We start from the raw sequence: 17,989 nt of genomic DNA on the forward strand, positions 1-17,989 counted from the left end.
GGAAAATCGGGGGACAAAAAAATAATTTTTAGGATATGAGTTAAATTTTTTTTATAAAATCGATTGTCTGTGGGCTCTACAACCTGAAAAACTCGAAAAATGAGTGTACGAGTAGAGTTAACGCTTCTAGCACGAAATAGAAATGGAAGTTTAAACAGTGGAATTTTCGAAACTTGGCCAAACAAAATTTCTTTCGTTTTTGTCTTTTTGTTCGTAGATTTTTGCATGAAAAATAACAACGTATTTAATAAAAGCAAGAAAAGATTTGGTTTTCACGTTTAAACTTTAAGTAAAAATGTCTAAAATCCATATTTTTTTGCTCGATTAAAAAATTCTCTTTGTTTTTTTTTCGATCCCCCCCCCCCCCCTTCAATGGCCCAACACCGGAGGGACAAAAACTTTTTTACTTTTATTTCTGTCGTCTTTTCGTCAACTTTCACCGTATTCGCCGTCTTTTTAGTATCTCTCTGTCGTACTTTTGTCATCTTCTCATGGGTTTCTTGATACTGTTTCAACATATTTTCGTCGTCTGGTTTTTGATCTCTACTTTTGACATGTCCTTGTCAATTTTTTCCGCGGCCGTTAATCATCTTTTTTGTCTTGGTTTGGCGCTTTTTTCATCACCATTTTATAGTCTTTTCTTTATTTTTAATGATATTTTCGTTGAGTTTTATCATCGTTTTGCCATTTCTTGTCGTCATTTTCTTTGCTAATTTTTCGTCGTAAACTTGTTCTTCAATATTGTCTTTTTATTGTTTTTTCGTCACCTTGTATGCCATATATTCGTCGTCTCTTTTGAAGGGTTTAGTGTTTTTTAAACGTCTTTTAGTCGTGTTTTTTTGGTACTACTCCGGCGTTTTTTCATTAACTTTTTATGGCATATTATTTCCATTAAGTTTTTGTCGTCAATTTTTCATTGTCTTTTCGTCAATTTTTCATTATGTTTCAACCATCTTTTCTTCTTTGTTTCGTCATCTTTAAATCGCAATTCCGTCATCCGTACGCCATCTTTCGACTATCTCTTTGTTGTCTTTTAACCCTATTTGAGTCATATTTTCTTTGCCTTTGTGTTGTATTGTGTTCTAAAGGCTTAGGTATTTAACAGTTTTCAATTAATTACCTTATAGAGAGAAAAACAGGGAAAATTGCAGGGAAGAATATCAGTACTGAGCAGGGCTTGTTCGTTCACTTTGACTCAATTTTGATTCATTTGACAGCACTAGTAGAACTAGTTATCATCTTCAAATGTAGAATTAGTTATCAGCTTCAATTTTGCTGAATAAAGTTTTGCTGTATCTGTACGTCATTAGTAACTAAATAAGCATTCATTTAGTCACTAATAAGGTACTAGCATGATGAAATGCTCAAATGAATGCTCATTTAGTTACTAATGACGTACTAGCATTGTAGCATCGTAACTACAACAGATACAGCAAAACTTTATTCAGTAAAATTGAAGCTGATAACTAGTTCTACATTTGAAGATGATAACTAGTTCTACTAGTGCTGTCAAATGAATCGAAATTGAGTCAAAGTAAACGGGCCAGCCCTGGTACTAAGACAACGATAATAGTCAGTCAGCGGAAATTGCTTCGTTCAGCATCTACGCTATTTTCCGCGAAAGTGACGATTATGAACCTGTGATTAATGCGAGAATATTTTACTAATTAATTGATAAAATTGATATTCATTAGTAGCACCAATAACTTCCAATAACCAATAACAATCATTAAGTGATATTCAAATGGAAATTAGCAGCTTTGGCTGAAAACACCCATAAATGTGTGTGACCCATGATTGTGGTCTAACTGTACATCATAAAGTTTTTAATATATTTTTTAATAAAAATCATTTTTGGTGGGAGGGATATCAAAGTAAATTTTATTGCAATCATTTTCAGGTATTTTTTTTTTTCATCAACAAAACGTATTTTTAATCCTATGTTTACTACAGGGAATCTCTGATTTTTTCTCATTGAATTGCAGATGCATCCGAATAAATTGACTGTAAATTAAAACTCAGCTGACCATAATTTGCCCTTTATTTGAGTATGGGTATATGTGAAAACAATCGGAATTTTCAACCGATATCATGGATATTTAATGCTTTATGACGTAGCTATTCCCGTTGACTCACTATTCCTACTGTCTCACTGTTGACTATTTTCCTTCACTCATGATTTTTGCAACTGAAAGACATTTTCATTTTTCCATAACGTTTATGAAAATCCATTGATTCGAGTAACGTGATCCGTAGATCTGTAGAAAATTCCTAAATCCGAAGAACTACAGATAAATCCGCGGATCTGGCAGCACTAAATCTAGGAAGTGCCGCAAGGTAGTATCTTAGAACCACTGCATTCTATTCTAATCATCCACGATAGTTTTTGTTTGACTTCAGCACTACAGGGATCTGATTTCCACACCGTAAAATAATTCTGTCGTTTGGGAAAAAATGTTCAGCTAAATAAAATCAAGTCTGTAGAGCAAAAGTTGCGACTAACTCTGATATGTCCGCGTCAGTATGATCCATCGCTGCTACCGATTTGTTAGCAAGCAAACTTTGGAACAAAAAGCTACACCTCTTTAAACATTTATTTGTTCCGTAAAATTGTTTATACCAAAACATTTTTCTACCTCGATGCAGAAATTACCTACGAATAACATGAACCAATTTGCCACAAAGTTTTAGACTTGTATTTTTTAATTTGACATTTAGAGTGCCCTGTCTAATTATAGTAGCCCCTTAAACATCATATTTGACCTTTTTGGCCTTCGAAAATATTTTCAAAATTCATAACTTTTGAACTCCTTGATAAGATTTTTATATAAAATAACAGTAAACAACAAAAAGCCCTACGACATGTATCTCGACTTCAGTACTTTAAATTGGGGCCTATACTGCCCTCGGTCGCAATCAGCCACGTCGAGGTACATAGTCAATCCCAAACCAATTGACTACCGATCTGAACCCGCTTCATGATATGTCTTTTTGTTTTTTGTTTTTGTTTTTCTTTTTTCGCAGTTGGCTATTCAGTGTAGCGATCATGAAAATACGGTGCTGCAGCAAAAAAAAAACTCGGAGCTCAATTGAGCGCAGAAAATAAATTGAAATTTTTTCAAAGCCCCCCGCATGACAACATATTTTTCCGAAGTAGCTGAGCGTAAATAATAAATAATAAAAACGAAAAAAATCAGTATCACACAAAACCTACAAAAACCAAACGCCACCGCCCCCCCAACGTCCGCCGGGAGGGGCGCAGGACGCTCTGGTTCACAAAAGAGCATACCACTTAGCATCCAAGCTCGAATGGATAATCAAAATATTTATGATGCATTATTATTCCACTTTAATGGAAAACATTAATTAATATTCCTGTTGCGTAGAGGTGCGCTACTTTAACACATTCTCCCCATTTTTCAGTGGGCCGTATGGGGCGTGCTTCGATTTTCCGATCAGGAGATTCTAGCCCCTAGAATTAAAAAAAAAACATTGCATTTCAGTTTGGTCTTCGGTGCTCTATGACTAACCAACTGCAAATTAAATGTTAATCGATTGCGTGATTCTGTAATTTCAGTATCAATTCCGTGTTGTTTAGTTGTTACAAATTGTTATGATACTTTATTTTGATCGGGGATTTCACTCTCTCTCATTACGTTTTTTCAAATGAATTTTCGTAATTGTTGGAACAGTTTTTAGCTTTAATGAGCCCCACAAAAAGAGATGTGATGAAATTTTCCATTTTAAAATTGTGAGCCCTTCAATAATTTCAATCGAAAAGCGGGCAGTAAAGAACCATGCAGATTCAATGATCACCAGGGAATAATGTAAATTCAGCGATCACTCAGACAAGTCATTATTATTTATTCCTCTTTAACCAGCAATCTACGTGACAGCGTGACAAAATAATAGATGCAATTAAAAAATTGTTTAAAACAAGCACCGAACGCTTTTGTGTCTTTGCAAAACAAAGTGGTAATTGTTTTCTTTGCTCGTTTGCCTTTTCAGATGTTCCCGTGCACGTGGAAAAAGTGCTGGTGAATGATACCGCCCAGATCAAGTGCGACGTATCGTCCAACCTGCCGAACGACCGGATCCTGCTGGTCGTGTGGTACAAGGACAACGTGCCCATCTACAGGTGAGTTACGCGGAACCTGTTTATGATAGTTTATGGCATTTTAACCACGCCAATGCCTATTTATAGCCCCCTCCCGGTGTGGTAATGGGATTCTCCATCATTTGCCACCGAAAGAAACCGACAGCCTTTTCCCCGGGAGCGCTAACTCACTCCCTGCGGGATTTCCATCGGATCCCGATCCATGTTAAGCCAGACTAATGGGGCAATTTTCTTACATGCATATAAGCAAAAAAAATCCTCCGCCGCTACCGTGATGGCTTTAACTTCAAAGACTTTCCGCCAAATCGCCTTTCTCGACACGTCCTGCTACACGTATTTTCCCAAAGTTCAAACCTATATCCACATCAATCCCTCACATCCACCCCGCGCCCGCTCGAGTTTCCATCGGGGATAAATGGTTGCCCACGAGCAGCAAAGAAAATGTCTTGTATTTTTATGCTAAGTATGCGCTGTGCATAAATAACAACCAACAGCCGCCAGTGGCGCAGTATGTAAAATGTCTCCCACCATCAAGCGCGTATCGCATGTTGGCGTATGCACGCCGGCGGGGATCACCCAAAGAACTCTGCGAAAGTATCCAGCCAACCGCACCTCCCGCCTTCACACAACAGTAAGTTAACGGTGAAGTCCGTGACGTAGGCAGCGGTTGCGACGAAGTACTTATGAATTCACAAGTATCCTTCGTGAGCCACCGCCTCGCTCTCTCCCTCCCGGAGGATGCCCAATCGCCGAAGATGACGGTTGCTTTTGATACTGTTGGTGCTAGGCGTTCGGAAAAAGCTCTCGAACGCACAGGATGTTGCGAAGCCCGATGCCATCGGGGTGGAAGTATCATATGAATTTCATCTATCTTCTTGATCCTCGTCACCGGCAATCCAATTTGGTGACAACCACCGTCGAGTATTACTACCGGCAGCGCAGGATGGGTTTGGTTAGCACCGACCGGCGCGGCGGCGTGCCGATGCCGAATTAGAGATGTATTTCGATGTTTATGCCGGGCATACATCATGTGTGAATTTTTATTCATATGCACATCAGTTGACACAGGAACACGAAAATAAACGCTTGTGATGTGGCATACTGACCTAGTCAGTCGCGAGGCTTACGTCGGCTGCCAGTGCAATTGAAAATTGACAGTAAGTGAAAAAAATTTTGCAATGAAGCAATGTAGGCTTACTTACATTATTTGACGTGGAAGAAATTAATGATTTTTATAACCGCCAAGGTTCTGAAAAATTTCTTCAAAACATAGTTTTGAAAAATTCTACGACTTAATAGGAAGCTACACAAAATAGTAAAACACCGTATCAGAATACATATAAGATGAAAAAACTAAAAGCTGAAAATTTGCTAGTGTTATAGTTCTCCAAAACATCATATGTGTCATCAAACTGTTTTTTTATGGAACAGTAGATCAATGATACACTGAAGATCTGGTTCGGGCAGCTCTTGAAATGACGATACGATGAGGAAGCGCACCAGTGTCAATGCAGCAAGGTCGTTGGGATAGGGTCGGTGAGAGGCACCAGAGGATGTGAACTCATTACTGCTTAGATTTGGTGGATGTGTGAATTATGTAGTAATAAATGTTGTTGTTGTTGCTTGTTGGTTTTAACTGTTACCTCCCACAGGCCACCGAAGTGCGGCACTCTAGGAGAACTCTGGTACTTCAAAACCTCCTTTAAGTTTTTTGCTATTATCCGAAAACAGATGGACTGCGATTCTTCGAATCAATCAGAATTGAATTAAATTAATCAATTGACACCGATCTGGAAACTAAGGAAAGCTATTGGCATCTCTCCAAGGTAGCCATTGGTAGCAATATGTTTTAGGCGTAGTCAATGACCGAAGAATAGTAGGTCGAAACGTCCGCTGAAAACACAGTATTGGTCTAAATTTCACCGAAAATATCAAGAAACTCAGATTATAAAGTGAACGGTGACTAACTCAAACAATAGTATTTATCTTCAACCCAATCTTCTCTGCTTGGCGTTTTGATCAAATGTACTGATCTTGCATCACCTCAAGCATCCACGTCATCGGCAAAGCAAATAAATTGACTGGATTTTTTGGAAATCGTGCATCGCATTTCGATCGTCGCTCTTCTTATAACACCTTCGAGCGCAATGTTGAAAATCAGGCAGAAAAGACCATACTTACTTACTTAATCAGCTCCAGGCCGTGGTTTCCTCTGCTGTACGAAGAAGTCGTCTCCATTCTACTCGGTCCATGGCCGCAATTCGCCAGCCACGTAGTCTACGTAGGGTCCGCAGGTCGCCTTCCACTTGATCGATCCATCTTGCTCGCTGCGCGCCCCGCCGTCTCGTTCCAGTCGGATCGTTATTGAGAACTTTTTTAACCGGGCAGTCGTCCGACATCCTCACGACATGCCCAGCCCATCGCAGGCGACCGATTTTTGCGGTGGCAGCGATGGGTGGTTTCCTAAGCAGCTGATGCAATTCATGGTTCATTCGCCTCCTCCTCGTTCCGTCTTCCATCTGCACTCCGCCGTAGATGGTGCGCAACACCTTCCGTTCGAAAACACTAAGGGCGCGTTGGTCCTCCACGAGCATAGTCCATGTCTCATGGCCGTAAAGGACTACCGGTCTAATCAGCGTCTTGTAGATTGTTAACTTCGTGCGGTGGCGAATTTTGTTCGATCGCAGCGTCCTACGGAGTCCAAAGTAGGCACGATTTCCTGCCATAATGCGTCTTTGTATTTCTCTGCTGGTGTCGTTGTCTGCGGTAACCAGTGAGCCCAGATACACGAACTCTTCTACCACCTCGATTTCATCACCGTCTAAATGAATCCGGGGAGGGAGGTCAGCATTCACTTCTTTAGAACCTCTTCCTTTCATGTATTTTGTTTTCGATACATTAATGACAAGTCCTATCCGTTTGGCTTCAGCTTTCAGTCCGATGTACGTTTCCGCCATCCTCTCAAAGGTACGTGTAATGATGTCAACGTCGTCAGCGAAACCAAGAAGCTGGACGGACTTCGTGAATATCGTGCCACTCGTGTCTATACCCGCTCTTCTTATCACACCCTCCAAAGCGATGTTAAACAGCAAACATGAAAGCCCATCACCTTGCCGTAACCCTCTTCGAGATCCAAAGGGACTCGAGACTGCCCCTGATACTCGAACAACACACATTACTCGATCCATTGTCGCCTTGACCAACCGCGTTAGTTTATCCGGAAATCCGTAGTAGTGCATAATCTGCCATAGCTGATCTCGATCGATCGTGTCGTACGCCGATTTGAAGTCGATGAATAAATGATGCGTGGGCACGTTGTATTCGCGACATTTCTGCAACACTTGCCGAAGCGCGAAAATCTGGTCCGTGGTGGCACGGGCACCCATGAATCCCGCTTGATATTGCCCCACGAACTCCTTTGCAAATGGTGATAATCGACGACATAAAAGTTGGGAGAGTACCTTGTAGGCGGCGTTCAACAGTGTGATTGCGCGGTAATTGCAACAATCCAACTTGTCGCCCTTTTTGTAGATCGGACACACGATGCCTTCCGTCCACTCCTCCGGTAGTAGCTCATCCTCCCAAATCTTGACAATGACCCAGTGCAGCGCTCTAGCCAGTGCGTCACCACCGTATTTCAGCAGCTCGCCGGGTAGCTGATCAGCCCCAGCCGCTTTATTATTCTTCAGCCGACCGATCTCTTCTGCTACCTCCTGGAGGTCAGGGGCTGGTATTCTGTCGTCTTCTGCACGTGCTCCAAGATCTATTGCCATATCGTCACCTCCATGTTCAGCTACATCGCTGTTAAGGTGCTCGTCATAATACTGCTTCCACCTCTCGATCACCTCACGTTCGTTCGTGAGAAGATTACCGTCTGAGTCTCGACACATATCGGCCTGCGGCACATGGCCTTTGCGCGAGCGGTTTAACTTCTCGTAGAACCTCCGTTTATCGTTAGCACGGCACAGTTCTTCCATCGCCTCGCGATCCCGATCTTCCTGTTGGCGCTTTTTCCTCCGGAAGACCGAGTTTTGCCTGTTCCGTGCTTGTTTATATCGATCCACATTCGCCCTCGTACGGTGTTGCAGCATCCTCGCACGTGCTGCATTCTTCTCCTGCACTAATTGCTCGCATTCGCCGTCGAACCAATCGTTTCTTCGGTTTGGATTCATTATACCTAGTGCGGCTAGTGCAGTGCTACCGATGGCGGTCTTAATGCCTTTCCAACCATCTTCAAGAGTTGCTGTGCCAAGTTGCTCTTCCGTTGGTAGCGCTGCTTCCAGCTGCCGCGCGTATTCCTGGGCAACTCCGGTGACTCGTAGCTGCTCGATGTTGGGCCGCGGCGTACGACTTCGACGCGTGTTATGCACCGTCGAGAGTTTTGAGCGCATGCAAACTGCAACTAGGAAATGATCCGAATCTATATTCGCACTGCGGTAGGTGCGAACGGTTATAACATCAGAGAAGAATTTACCGTCGATTAGAATATGGTCAATTTGGTTTTCTATTCGTTGGTCTGGTGATCTCCAGGTGGCCTTGTGGATATCTTTGCGGGGGAAGAAGGTACTTCGGACTACCATTCCGCGGGAGGCTGCAAAATTTACGCATCGTTGGCCGTTGTCGTTCGTTGCGGCATGCAGGCTGTTTGGCCCGATTACCGGTCTATATATAGCTTCCCGTCCTACCTGCGCGTTCATGTCACCGATGACGATTTTCACGTCCCGTCGCGGACAGCCATCATACACCTGCTCCAGCTGCGCATAGAACGCCTCCTTCTCATCATCGGGTCTCTCTTCGTGTGGGCAATGCACATTGATGATACTGTAATTGAAGAAACGGCCCTTAATCCTCAACTTGCACATCCTTGCGTTGATCGGTTGCCAACCAATCACACGCTGGCGCATCTTTCCCAGTACTATAAAGCCGGTTCCCAGCTCGTTGGTGGTGCCACAGCTCTGGTAGAAAGTAGCCGCTCGATGCCCGCTTTTCCATACCTTCTGTCCTGTCCAGCAAAGTTCCTGCAGTGCTACGACTTCGAAGTTTCGGGGATGTAATTCATCATATATTATCCTATCGCAACCCGGGAAGCCGAGCGATTTGCAATTCCATGTCCCGAGTTTCCAATCGTAGTCCTTATTTCGTCGCGTGGGTCGACGCCGATTGTTCCGATCCCTATTTTCTTCTTCGTTGTTGGTAACTTTTAGTTTTCCAGGGCGGCTTGTTGGGCCTGCCCCTAACCCCCTGTCTCGCCGGAGGACCATCGTGCACAGCACTGTTTAGAGTCCCTGCTGGCATAAGGACGAGTATAATAATCAGCCGCCCCTAACATGGAGAACAGACGCTGTTTGAGCCGCACCTCCTTGGTGAACAGACGCTCGTGGTTGACGAAGCATTTCCTCTACGCCATGCTATGGTTATCGCGCCAGTATTCGCGTCGCACCTCCTCACTTCGCTATTGTCAGATTGACAACATTGCCCAGACTACGCCACATTTGTTATCATATGAATCGTGGAGGCGTGAGGCGGGAGCTTGTGAGGACCAGAGCTGTGTTTGACGCTCCTTCCAGGTTGTCAACTCACCATTCGAAGCCCACAGAAAAGACCATCTCCTCGTCGAATTTCTCTGGCGAAATTCAAATGTGTCCAACAATCCACCCAACATTCTCACACTGAATCCCAACCATCGTAGTCGTGATAAGTCTAGTAAACTTACCCGAAATGCCCTTTTTATCAAAAATTTTTCATAGCACTTGTCGGTTTACGCTATCATATGCAGCTTTGACATCAATAAACAGGTGAGGCGGACTCGAAGCTTTCGGAATTTCTCGAGGATCTGCCGCAGAGTGAAGATTTGGTTCATTGTAGACCGACCCTCCATGAAGCCAGCCTGATATCTTCCCACGAACCTATGGCTACTGGCGACAGTCGATCGAATATGACTTGGGAGAGCACTTTCTAAGCGGCGTTCAGGATAGAGATTGCTCGGTAGTTCTTACAATCCGACTTATTACCTTTCTTGTAGAGAGGGCAAAAAACCTCGTCTTTACACTGCTCCGGTAGTCGTTCCGTATCCGAAAACTTGACGATCAATTGATGCGAACAGCTGGTCATTTATGATATTATTCGACGCCGTGACAAACCAACTAAACACACTGTCTATCAGAACACGATGAATTGATCTCTCACTCAAATCCTTCATTCTGGAGCTAGATATGAGCAAAGACTGTTTCACGCAACATTTCATCAGTAAATGTTTCTAGCTGTAATCAGGACAAGTAGAGATGCCTCTAGAGCTGGATTTAAAAGTGCACTGTAACCAGCGGCTGATTATTTCCAACTTTTCATAAGGGCCAATCTTCAAAATGTAAACAAACCGAGTGAGAGTTTCTTTCCCTATGCTAGTACAGCAGAAAATAACCCTCACTCGGTTTGTTTACATTTTGCAGATTGGCCCTTATGAAAAGTTGGTGCCGATTTGTTGGGGAATGGTCCTCCCGGATTTGAAGCGTTTCCCTGGAATCAAGTTGTCCAATCGGTCAACCTCCCCCAGCGACAGACCAGTTGTTGGGCATAACAGTGTATTACTCTAACTTGTGAGACAACATAAACTGCCGAACCTAAGACAAACATACCTGACAAGAAGAGAGAAAGTTTTGACCTCTGTGGTGATGGTTATGATCATGAACTACATTGGTATTGACTGCTATCAAGTTTGTCGAAGTTCCTATTCCCTAGATATTAAATCCGCTGCTGGATTACCAGGAGAAATATGGTCTTTTTTACCGCTCATCAGTTTACTGATCTTAGTTCCACTCTGAAACCACGCAGTAACGGGCAACAGCGATCACTCGTTGTAGGGTTTCCAGCAACAGAACTACGATGCAACGATCCAGAATGGAGTGGACTTCCGATCTTGGGATCCTGGTCGAATGGTACGGTCCCGCGCTAAGATTTTGATGTGACCACAAAAACTTCTGTCAGGATGGCCTTGTTCTGGTTTTGGGTTATCCTAATTCCATTCACCGTCGAGTTCTAATTAATTGGACTAATTTCGGATGAAAATGAAAAAAAAAATACAAGAGATAATTCGTTGAAACAAGTTTATCTTAAATCCTTCGATTATTAAACCTTCTACAAAAATACTTCGACACTCTGTCAAGCGGCCTTACAGCAGTTGGTCGAAACCTTAGCCTTGGCATATTCTTCAACTCTTTCGTGGCCTTGGAGATCTGCTGCTTCTCCATTTTGGTCACGAAGAAGATCCCCACTTTTTAGATTTGCCAAAAACATGTTATCGGTCGCAGCTGAGTAGTGAAGGGTTGGCAATATTCGGTACAACGTGTATCTTCAGCTCAACAGTGGAGATCTCTGATTTCATCCCTTTGTTCTGCCGGGCCGGCGGACACGGACACATAGCCCAAGCAGCACATATCTGGCACTTTTAGTTGCAACAACTCATTTATGACGAAAATTAGTCACAAATCGGTTACCACAATGGTTTGTCACAACTATGCTACTAGGGAGGTGGGTCATCCTCATCCAGTGACCTTTGAACTTAACGTGCCGAATCCAGTTCCGGCCTTAAGACCACAACCTCTTCCGCAGGGTACTTTTCGATTAAAGCGGCAACTTCCGGCAGGTAATTCGTACTACATATCTCTCCGTTCACTCAAGGAAAAACATCATCAGCCTCAGAAGGACCTTCTTCGGGAATTTGGTGTTAGATTGTAACAACTCCCAAATGAGTTGCCACCCTGACAAACTTTAACAGCACGAGACCCGGACTTCGTCGCAAGGTCGGCGCGCTACTGGGCAAACTGGAGGGATTTCGCGATACAAAAATTATACACTGAAACGGCCAACTTCTTACTACACACACAGCTTCGGAAATACAATAACAATGAGTGAAATATTTTGCAGAGTGGTAGACGTATGTCTGTTCTTTCTGAAAATATAACACTTGTTTATATTACAAGCGCTCAGCGTAAAATAGCGTCAAAAGAAAAGAAGGTGCGAAAAGCAATTGTGTGCGGTCGCAATGAAAATCCGGATCTTTCGTTAAGAAAACTTGCCAGAAAGCTTGGCTTACTTTCCTCCAAGCACCGTTCACAGAGTTCGGTACTCGCTTGACAACAGCTAGAAAGAAGGGAAGTGGAACAAAAACGGATCTGCAGAACCACCACAAGGATGCGAAGATAAAACAAATATTACGGAGGAGACTAGATCTTTCTGTGCGTACCATTGCTCGCAAAATAAAATTGTCGCCAACATTCGTGCACACTTCTAAGCAACGACAAGGCATGAAGTCTTACAAGGTGAGGACTGTGCCAAACCGTAATGATAAGCAAAATACGATGGCCAAAACACGAGCTCGTAAGCTTTATCGCGAATATTTAACGAAGTTTCCATGCGTTATAAAGGACGATGGAACGTATGTCCTAGAAGACTTTAAACAGCTTCCTGGTATGTCTTTTTACACTGCCATTATACAGAATGGGGTTGCAAAGCATTTTAAGACAAAGAAGAAAGCCAAGTTCTCCAAAAAATATTTAGTATGGTAGGCCAAATACAGCTGTGGTAGAGCAAACAAAGTTACATCCCTACTGGAACGGTTAACAAGGAAATATACTGTGAAGAATGGCTGCAGAAACGATTGTTACCGTTCCTACACAGCCATGATGTACCCTCGCTGTTTTAGCCTGATTTGGCATCCTGTCACTACGCCAAAGATGTTTTGGAATGGTATGATGCTAATGGAGCCCATATTGTACCGAAGGAGGCGAATGCATCTAACTGTCTAGAGTTACGCCCCATCGAGCGGTATTGGGCTTTTGCGAAAAGAGAGCTGTCCCAGCACAAACAACAAGCAACAACTATAGATAATTTTCGAAAATCTTGGACAAACGCAGTTAAATTAGTTGCCAACAAGTCTGCACTGACCCTCATGGCAAGGGTAAACTCAAAGAAAGGAATATCATCTTCGATTTGAAAACTGGATACAACTCAGTTCATTTTTGACTGCCATCTAGTGGTAACAGGAACGCTTTTTACACGGAAAAAATTATACCACTTTCAATAGACCTGTCAAATATTCTGGTATAAATTAACGATATGCGAGATAACAGATTCACCCTTGTAAACCGGCTAGTGTTTTGCGTGAAATTTTTTTTGTAGATGTTTATAATTTTTTTCACACAACTACTTCAATCCTACCACAAGCATAATGAATATACCTTGTGTTCGCACTTAAAATCGATCCGTTACAAATCGTTATGAGCGACGGTCCCTCGCATAATTTTAAACTGTGAAAATAACGTACATAAATGTTACATTTAAAGTGACAGTAGTACGCAATGATTTGTTAATGAGTCGAAGTGTCAAATTGCGGTGAGCACAGTTACCATAAGCATGTAAATATTTTCAAACACACATACTTCTACATGTTGGAACCAATTAAGTCAGGCCGGTATCACCAATACACTCTCACATATGATTTGACAATAGCCCCATACTGATGGACCCATCGATGCTGGCCCCGAAACAACAATGGCCGCTCCATAGAATTTCTATGAAATGATTTCCCGCCCAGTGCTTTTGACATCTAGATTTCAACCATAGAAAAATGGCTATGTACCGGGGGTCGGTAAACTCCAAAGTTCGCCAATTTTTCATGCAGACCAAATAAGTAATGTTAATTTGTTTGATAATTATTAACCGTTATGTGTGCGACAAAAAAAACACCTTTAGCAGGGCGACAAGGGTACCCGGGTACCCAAAATTGATATTGTTATAACATCAACAATTTCAAACCGATTTTTATGAAATAGGTGTCATTTGATTCGTTAATTAATCTAGTTTTGAATTACTTGGCCATTTGGCCATTAAAAGACATACGGGGCCCGAAAATCCGGAATTCCGGCAGAGTGTCCGCTGTGAGGTAGAGAACTGATTGTATTGCAGGAAAATCAGTCGGATATAAAAACTCTAAAAATTCATACAATGAACTATTTCATATAATGAGATGAATCAGGTTGGCCATTCCGGAGTAGGTTCCTATGGGGTCATGGGTGGCCAGTCTAGGATTGAAGGTAAAACCAGGCAATATGGGTATCAAAGTTCTTGGAATTAGTTCGGTAGGTGATATTTTTTACATTTCGATATATTTTGATTGATTATTTCGAAAATGGTTTCTACGGGGTCACAGATGATACCGCAGAATTCAAGATAATGCATTTTCAGAACAGTTTAAAACGTAGAACCATCCGTTATACATTTGGAACCAGTTCCAAAATTATTAATCAGTACTAAACTGGCCATATCGGTTCAAAACGTCTAATAGATCCGCTAAACCAATTCTAATATTGGATTAGGCACCCAACTGGTCATCTGTAACCCTACAGAAACTCAATTCTGGAATGGCCAATGCAATCTAAAGTCACCAATTTATATAATAAGATGAAAAAAGAGTCCACAATGTCAAGTTCAAAACTAATAGCTTTACTGAAGGCTGATATTCTTTCAAAACAAGCGGCTTCCCTCGTTTTACCGGACGTTGCTCCGGGATTACCGATTCCCGGGAAGTATATGTCATTTGATAGCCAAATGCCTTATTTAATCAAAACTAGACAAATGTACGAATCAAATGCCACTGGTTTCATCCAAATCGGTTCAAGATAGCCAAAGTTATGTACATAGCAAATCATGGGTACCCGGGTACCCTTGTCGCCCTCCTACGTAATAAAAAAATTCAAGTGCCTCTCATGGCTAATCCCCTTTATGGATATGCACCAAAAATACCTCAATTACTTAAGATCAACGAGTTTTACGATGTCGCAAAATTTCAATGACGTATGTTTTAAACTGAATGAGTTATAACTATTTTAAAACTGAAAAGGTACCCGGGTACCCTGTTGCACACATAACGGTTAACGATACATACATAAATGATATAAAATTGTTTCATGGATTCAACTTTTAGCAAATTTGTTTTATTGAAAAATTGAAGTGTCCAGATTTTGTCGCGAACAAGCCTTATTACTGTAACGATCGGTTACAAGATATACACCTCCCAGTTGGCCTCGAGGTATGATGCTAGCCTAATAAGCCAGTCGTCATATGTTCGAATCTCGGCTGGGAGAGGCTGTTAGAGTCAATAGGATCGTAGCAACTGACCCTGAAATTGTCCTGTACCACAGAACGGAAGATCAACTTCAAGTAAAAGCGAATTCAAAAACTGACCACAAAAGGAATGCAAAAATCAGTAACGATTTTTTCTTACTTCGAGTAAGTTTCTCAGACCGTGCACATTTATGCCACTTTGACTGTGGTATAAAGTGGTATAATATTTTTCTATGTTTTGAATTGACCGTTAGCTCTACAGTTCTACCTGGTTAATAAGGATTGTTGTTATTAATGACAACTTAAAGAAGATATTATTGAAAAATTATAATCGGAGCAGAAAAGTGATGCACTATAATAAAGATTTTACTATTTTGAAATCTAAAATAAAATATCTGATTTTTTTTCTCAGCTTTCCAATGGTGGTCCTAAAATGAAAATCGGTTGGGGTGCTCATGGTGGAAATGGCGATTTTTTGATAAAATCCAATATGGCGACCAAATCCAAGATGGCCGCCAAAAAGTTTTTACTCCATTTGAAAGCCCTGTTCTTCTTTTTTACAGAACCAGACCATTTGTTAGTTGTTTCATGGGAAATTTATGAAATAACACATGATATATATCTCAAGGTTTGCTCAAAATTCAACTTGTTTTGAAACTGTTAGGCCTCTTGGCGAACGAGGGGTCCACTATTTCGAAGTATCAAAAGTGTAATTCTTATTTTTTAACCATTTTCAACCAATTTAGCGCAAAAGTTTCAATATTTGAAGACCTCGTGTCAGTAGTGGCCCCGTTTCAGCGTGAATTACTCATATATTTCTAGACGTGGTAATTAAGATATAAATTTGTAGGAATTCGGAAGTTTTACCAGAAATTTGGGGTGCGTAGAATTAGGCGCGCTTACGCGCCTGTGAAATTTTACAAAAACATCCTTTTCAATTGAATTCAATTTGGTCGGCCACCAGCACTGCTAGGGCTATATGGGTGCTGAATTAAATAGATCGCAGCGGTTGCTAGAAGCGACTTTCAAATGCCAACGTAAAGCCCCCATCGGCAGTCCCATAGATAAAGAAGAGTAAAGCATCTTCAATGAAATAATTTAAGCTGCAAGGATATGTCACCTTCGACGGAAATTTCGAATTGATGCTGCCTCGCTGTGAAGCCTGCTATCGATTTACATTTTCTCCCAGCAGCAGTAGCAGCAGCAAGAAACCTCATGGGAACGAACGCTACCGATGATGATTTCTTCTAACATAAGATATTTATCGGATATTACTCTAAATTGAAAGAGTAGACGATATGTTTCGGAACAAAATCGTTCATGTCAGAACGGTGGAATATGCTCGTAAGTAGACGGATATGAGCAGCTCCCCAGATGAAAGCAATCTTCGATAAAGTCCTGAGCATGGCTGATTCAGAGCTGCTTTTATTCAGAATAACCTATCAGTTTCAAACAGCCCAAGAACTAGTTTGTTAGTTTGTTAGTTTTTGTACAAAAAAAAAATAAATTTCTCAATGACAAAGCTTTTAATAGGGAATAATTTGTTTGGAATTTGTCTTGAAGCTGAGACGCTTTAACACTTGGAGACTATTTTTTCGCACTGCAAGGCCAGCGCGGAACTAGGAACGGTGAGAGGACTAAACAACTATAAACCTTGCGCTTATCTCATATGCCATTCTAGTTGTCGGATAAATGCTGTATTGTTTTTTACCACAAATCCAAGGAAATATGGTTTTTACGATAGTAATTGAATTTAATCCCTGCTAAAAATTGATTTTCGTGATTTTCGGTTTCTTTTACAACTGGAAACAGCTACCACTCATCCGCACCAAACACTACCATGTAGTCGGAAGTTGCCAAAGAAGAACATGCAAACAAAACGATACGATATATAGATTCTAGTACTTCCGTTATTTCTTCTTCTCGGCATCGGCATTTTTTTTTCTTCTCCTGTTTGGCTCGCCACCCTTCGGAACTGATCCCTTCCGGTTCGGGTGCAAAATATTCAGCGATGAAGTTATCGATATGTAAATTATTTTTGCCCTTCCCGCGATGGTTTACCGATGATACCCACTGCAGCCTGAAGTCTGAACTGAAGTAAGGCTGAATGGATGTTGAAATGGTGCAAAAAATTCCGAAGATTGATGCTTTGAATATTTTATGTTTGACGTGTCATACATTTTTTTGCTTCCTAGAACGTCTGCCGAGATTCGTTAGTATAATGAGATTTCGTTGCCGAATAAAGTGTTTTTTTTTTTCGTGTGTGTGCAGAACGTTTATGGAGTGGAATTTAATGCTCCATAGAAGTACATTTATCGGCGTAAAGTGACAGATTTACGGTTATTTAGTTCATATTGAATGGTTTTAGTTCAAATATTAATGATGAATCACAACCAATAGGTGCTTAGGCGTACAAAAAAGGGCTCTGGATGGCTGGGTGGATCCCTAAAATGCTTACTTCTGCAAAACGGCTCCAGACTAACAAAAAATGGTACTGCAAGATAAAAAACAAACAAGCTATTTCCGAGTGCACCAAGATCCCAAATCAGCATAGCAACGCCACGCGTACTGCCAAACCCGTATCACAGAAACTTATCAGCCATATCAAATAGCAACCACTAGAAACTCTATTCCAATCTGTTCCGATGGGGGTGCTCAACTGCAAACTTGAAACGTAATTCATACAAACAGGGTCAAGCAAGCCGATACAGGTTTCCATTCTACCGTTGTTGTAGTAGTAGTAGTAGGAGAGCT

General features: G+C 41.6%; 1 protein-coding gene across 1 annotated transcript in view; it reads left to right on the top strand.

The window, feature by feature from the left end:
* LOC128739588 (synaptogenesis protein syg-2) overlaps window positions 1-17,989 on the top strand; it is a 407,709-nt gene that overhangs the window by 3,256 nt on the left and 386,464 nt on the right. The window contains exon 2 of the mRNA XM_053835083.1: window positions 4,009-4,138. Within this exon, the coding sequence (XP_053691058.1) occupies window positions 4,009-4,138 (130 nt within the window). The remainder of the gene's footprint in view (window positions 1-4,008; window positions 4,139-17,989) is intronic.

This window comes from Sabethes cyaneus, chromosome 3 (genome assembly GCF_943734655.1).
Source record: "Sabethes cyaneus chromosome 3, idSabCyanKW18_F2, whole genome shotgun sequence".
NCBI lineage: Eukaryota > Metazoa > Arthropoda > Insecta > Diptera > Culicidae > Sabethes > Sabethes cyaneus.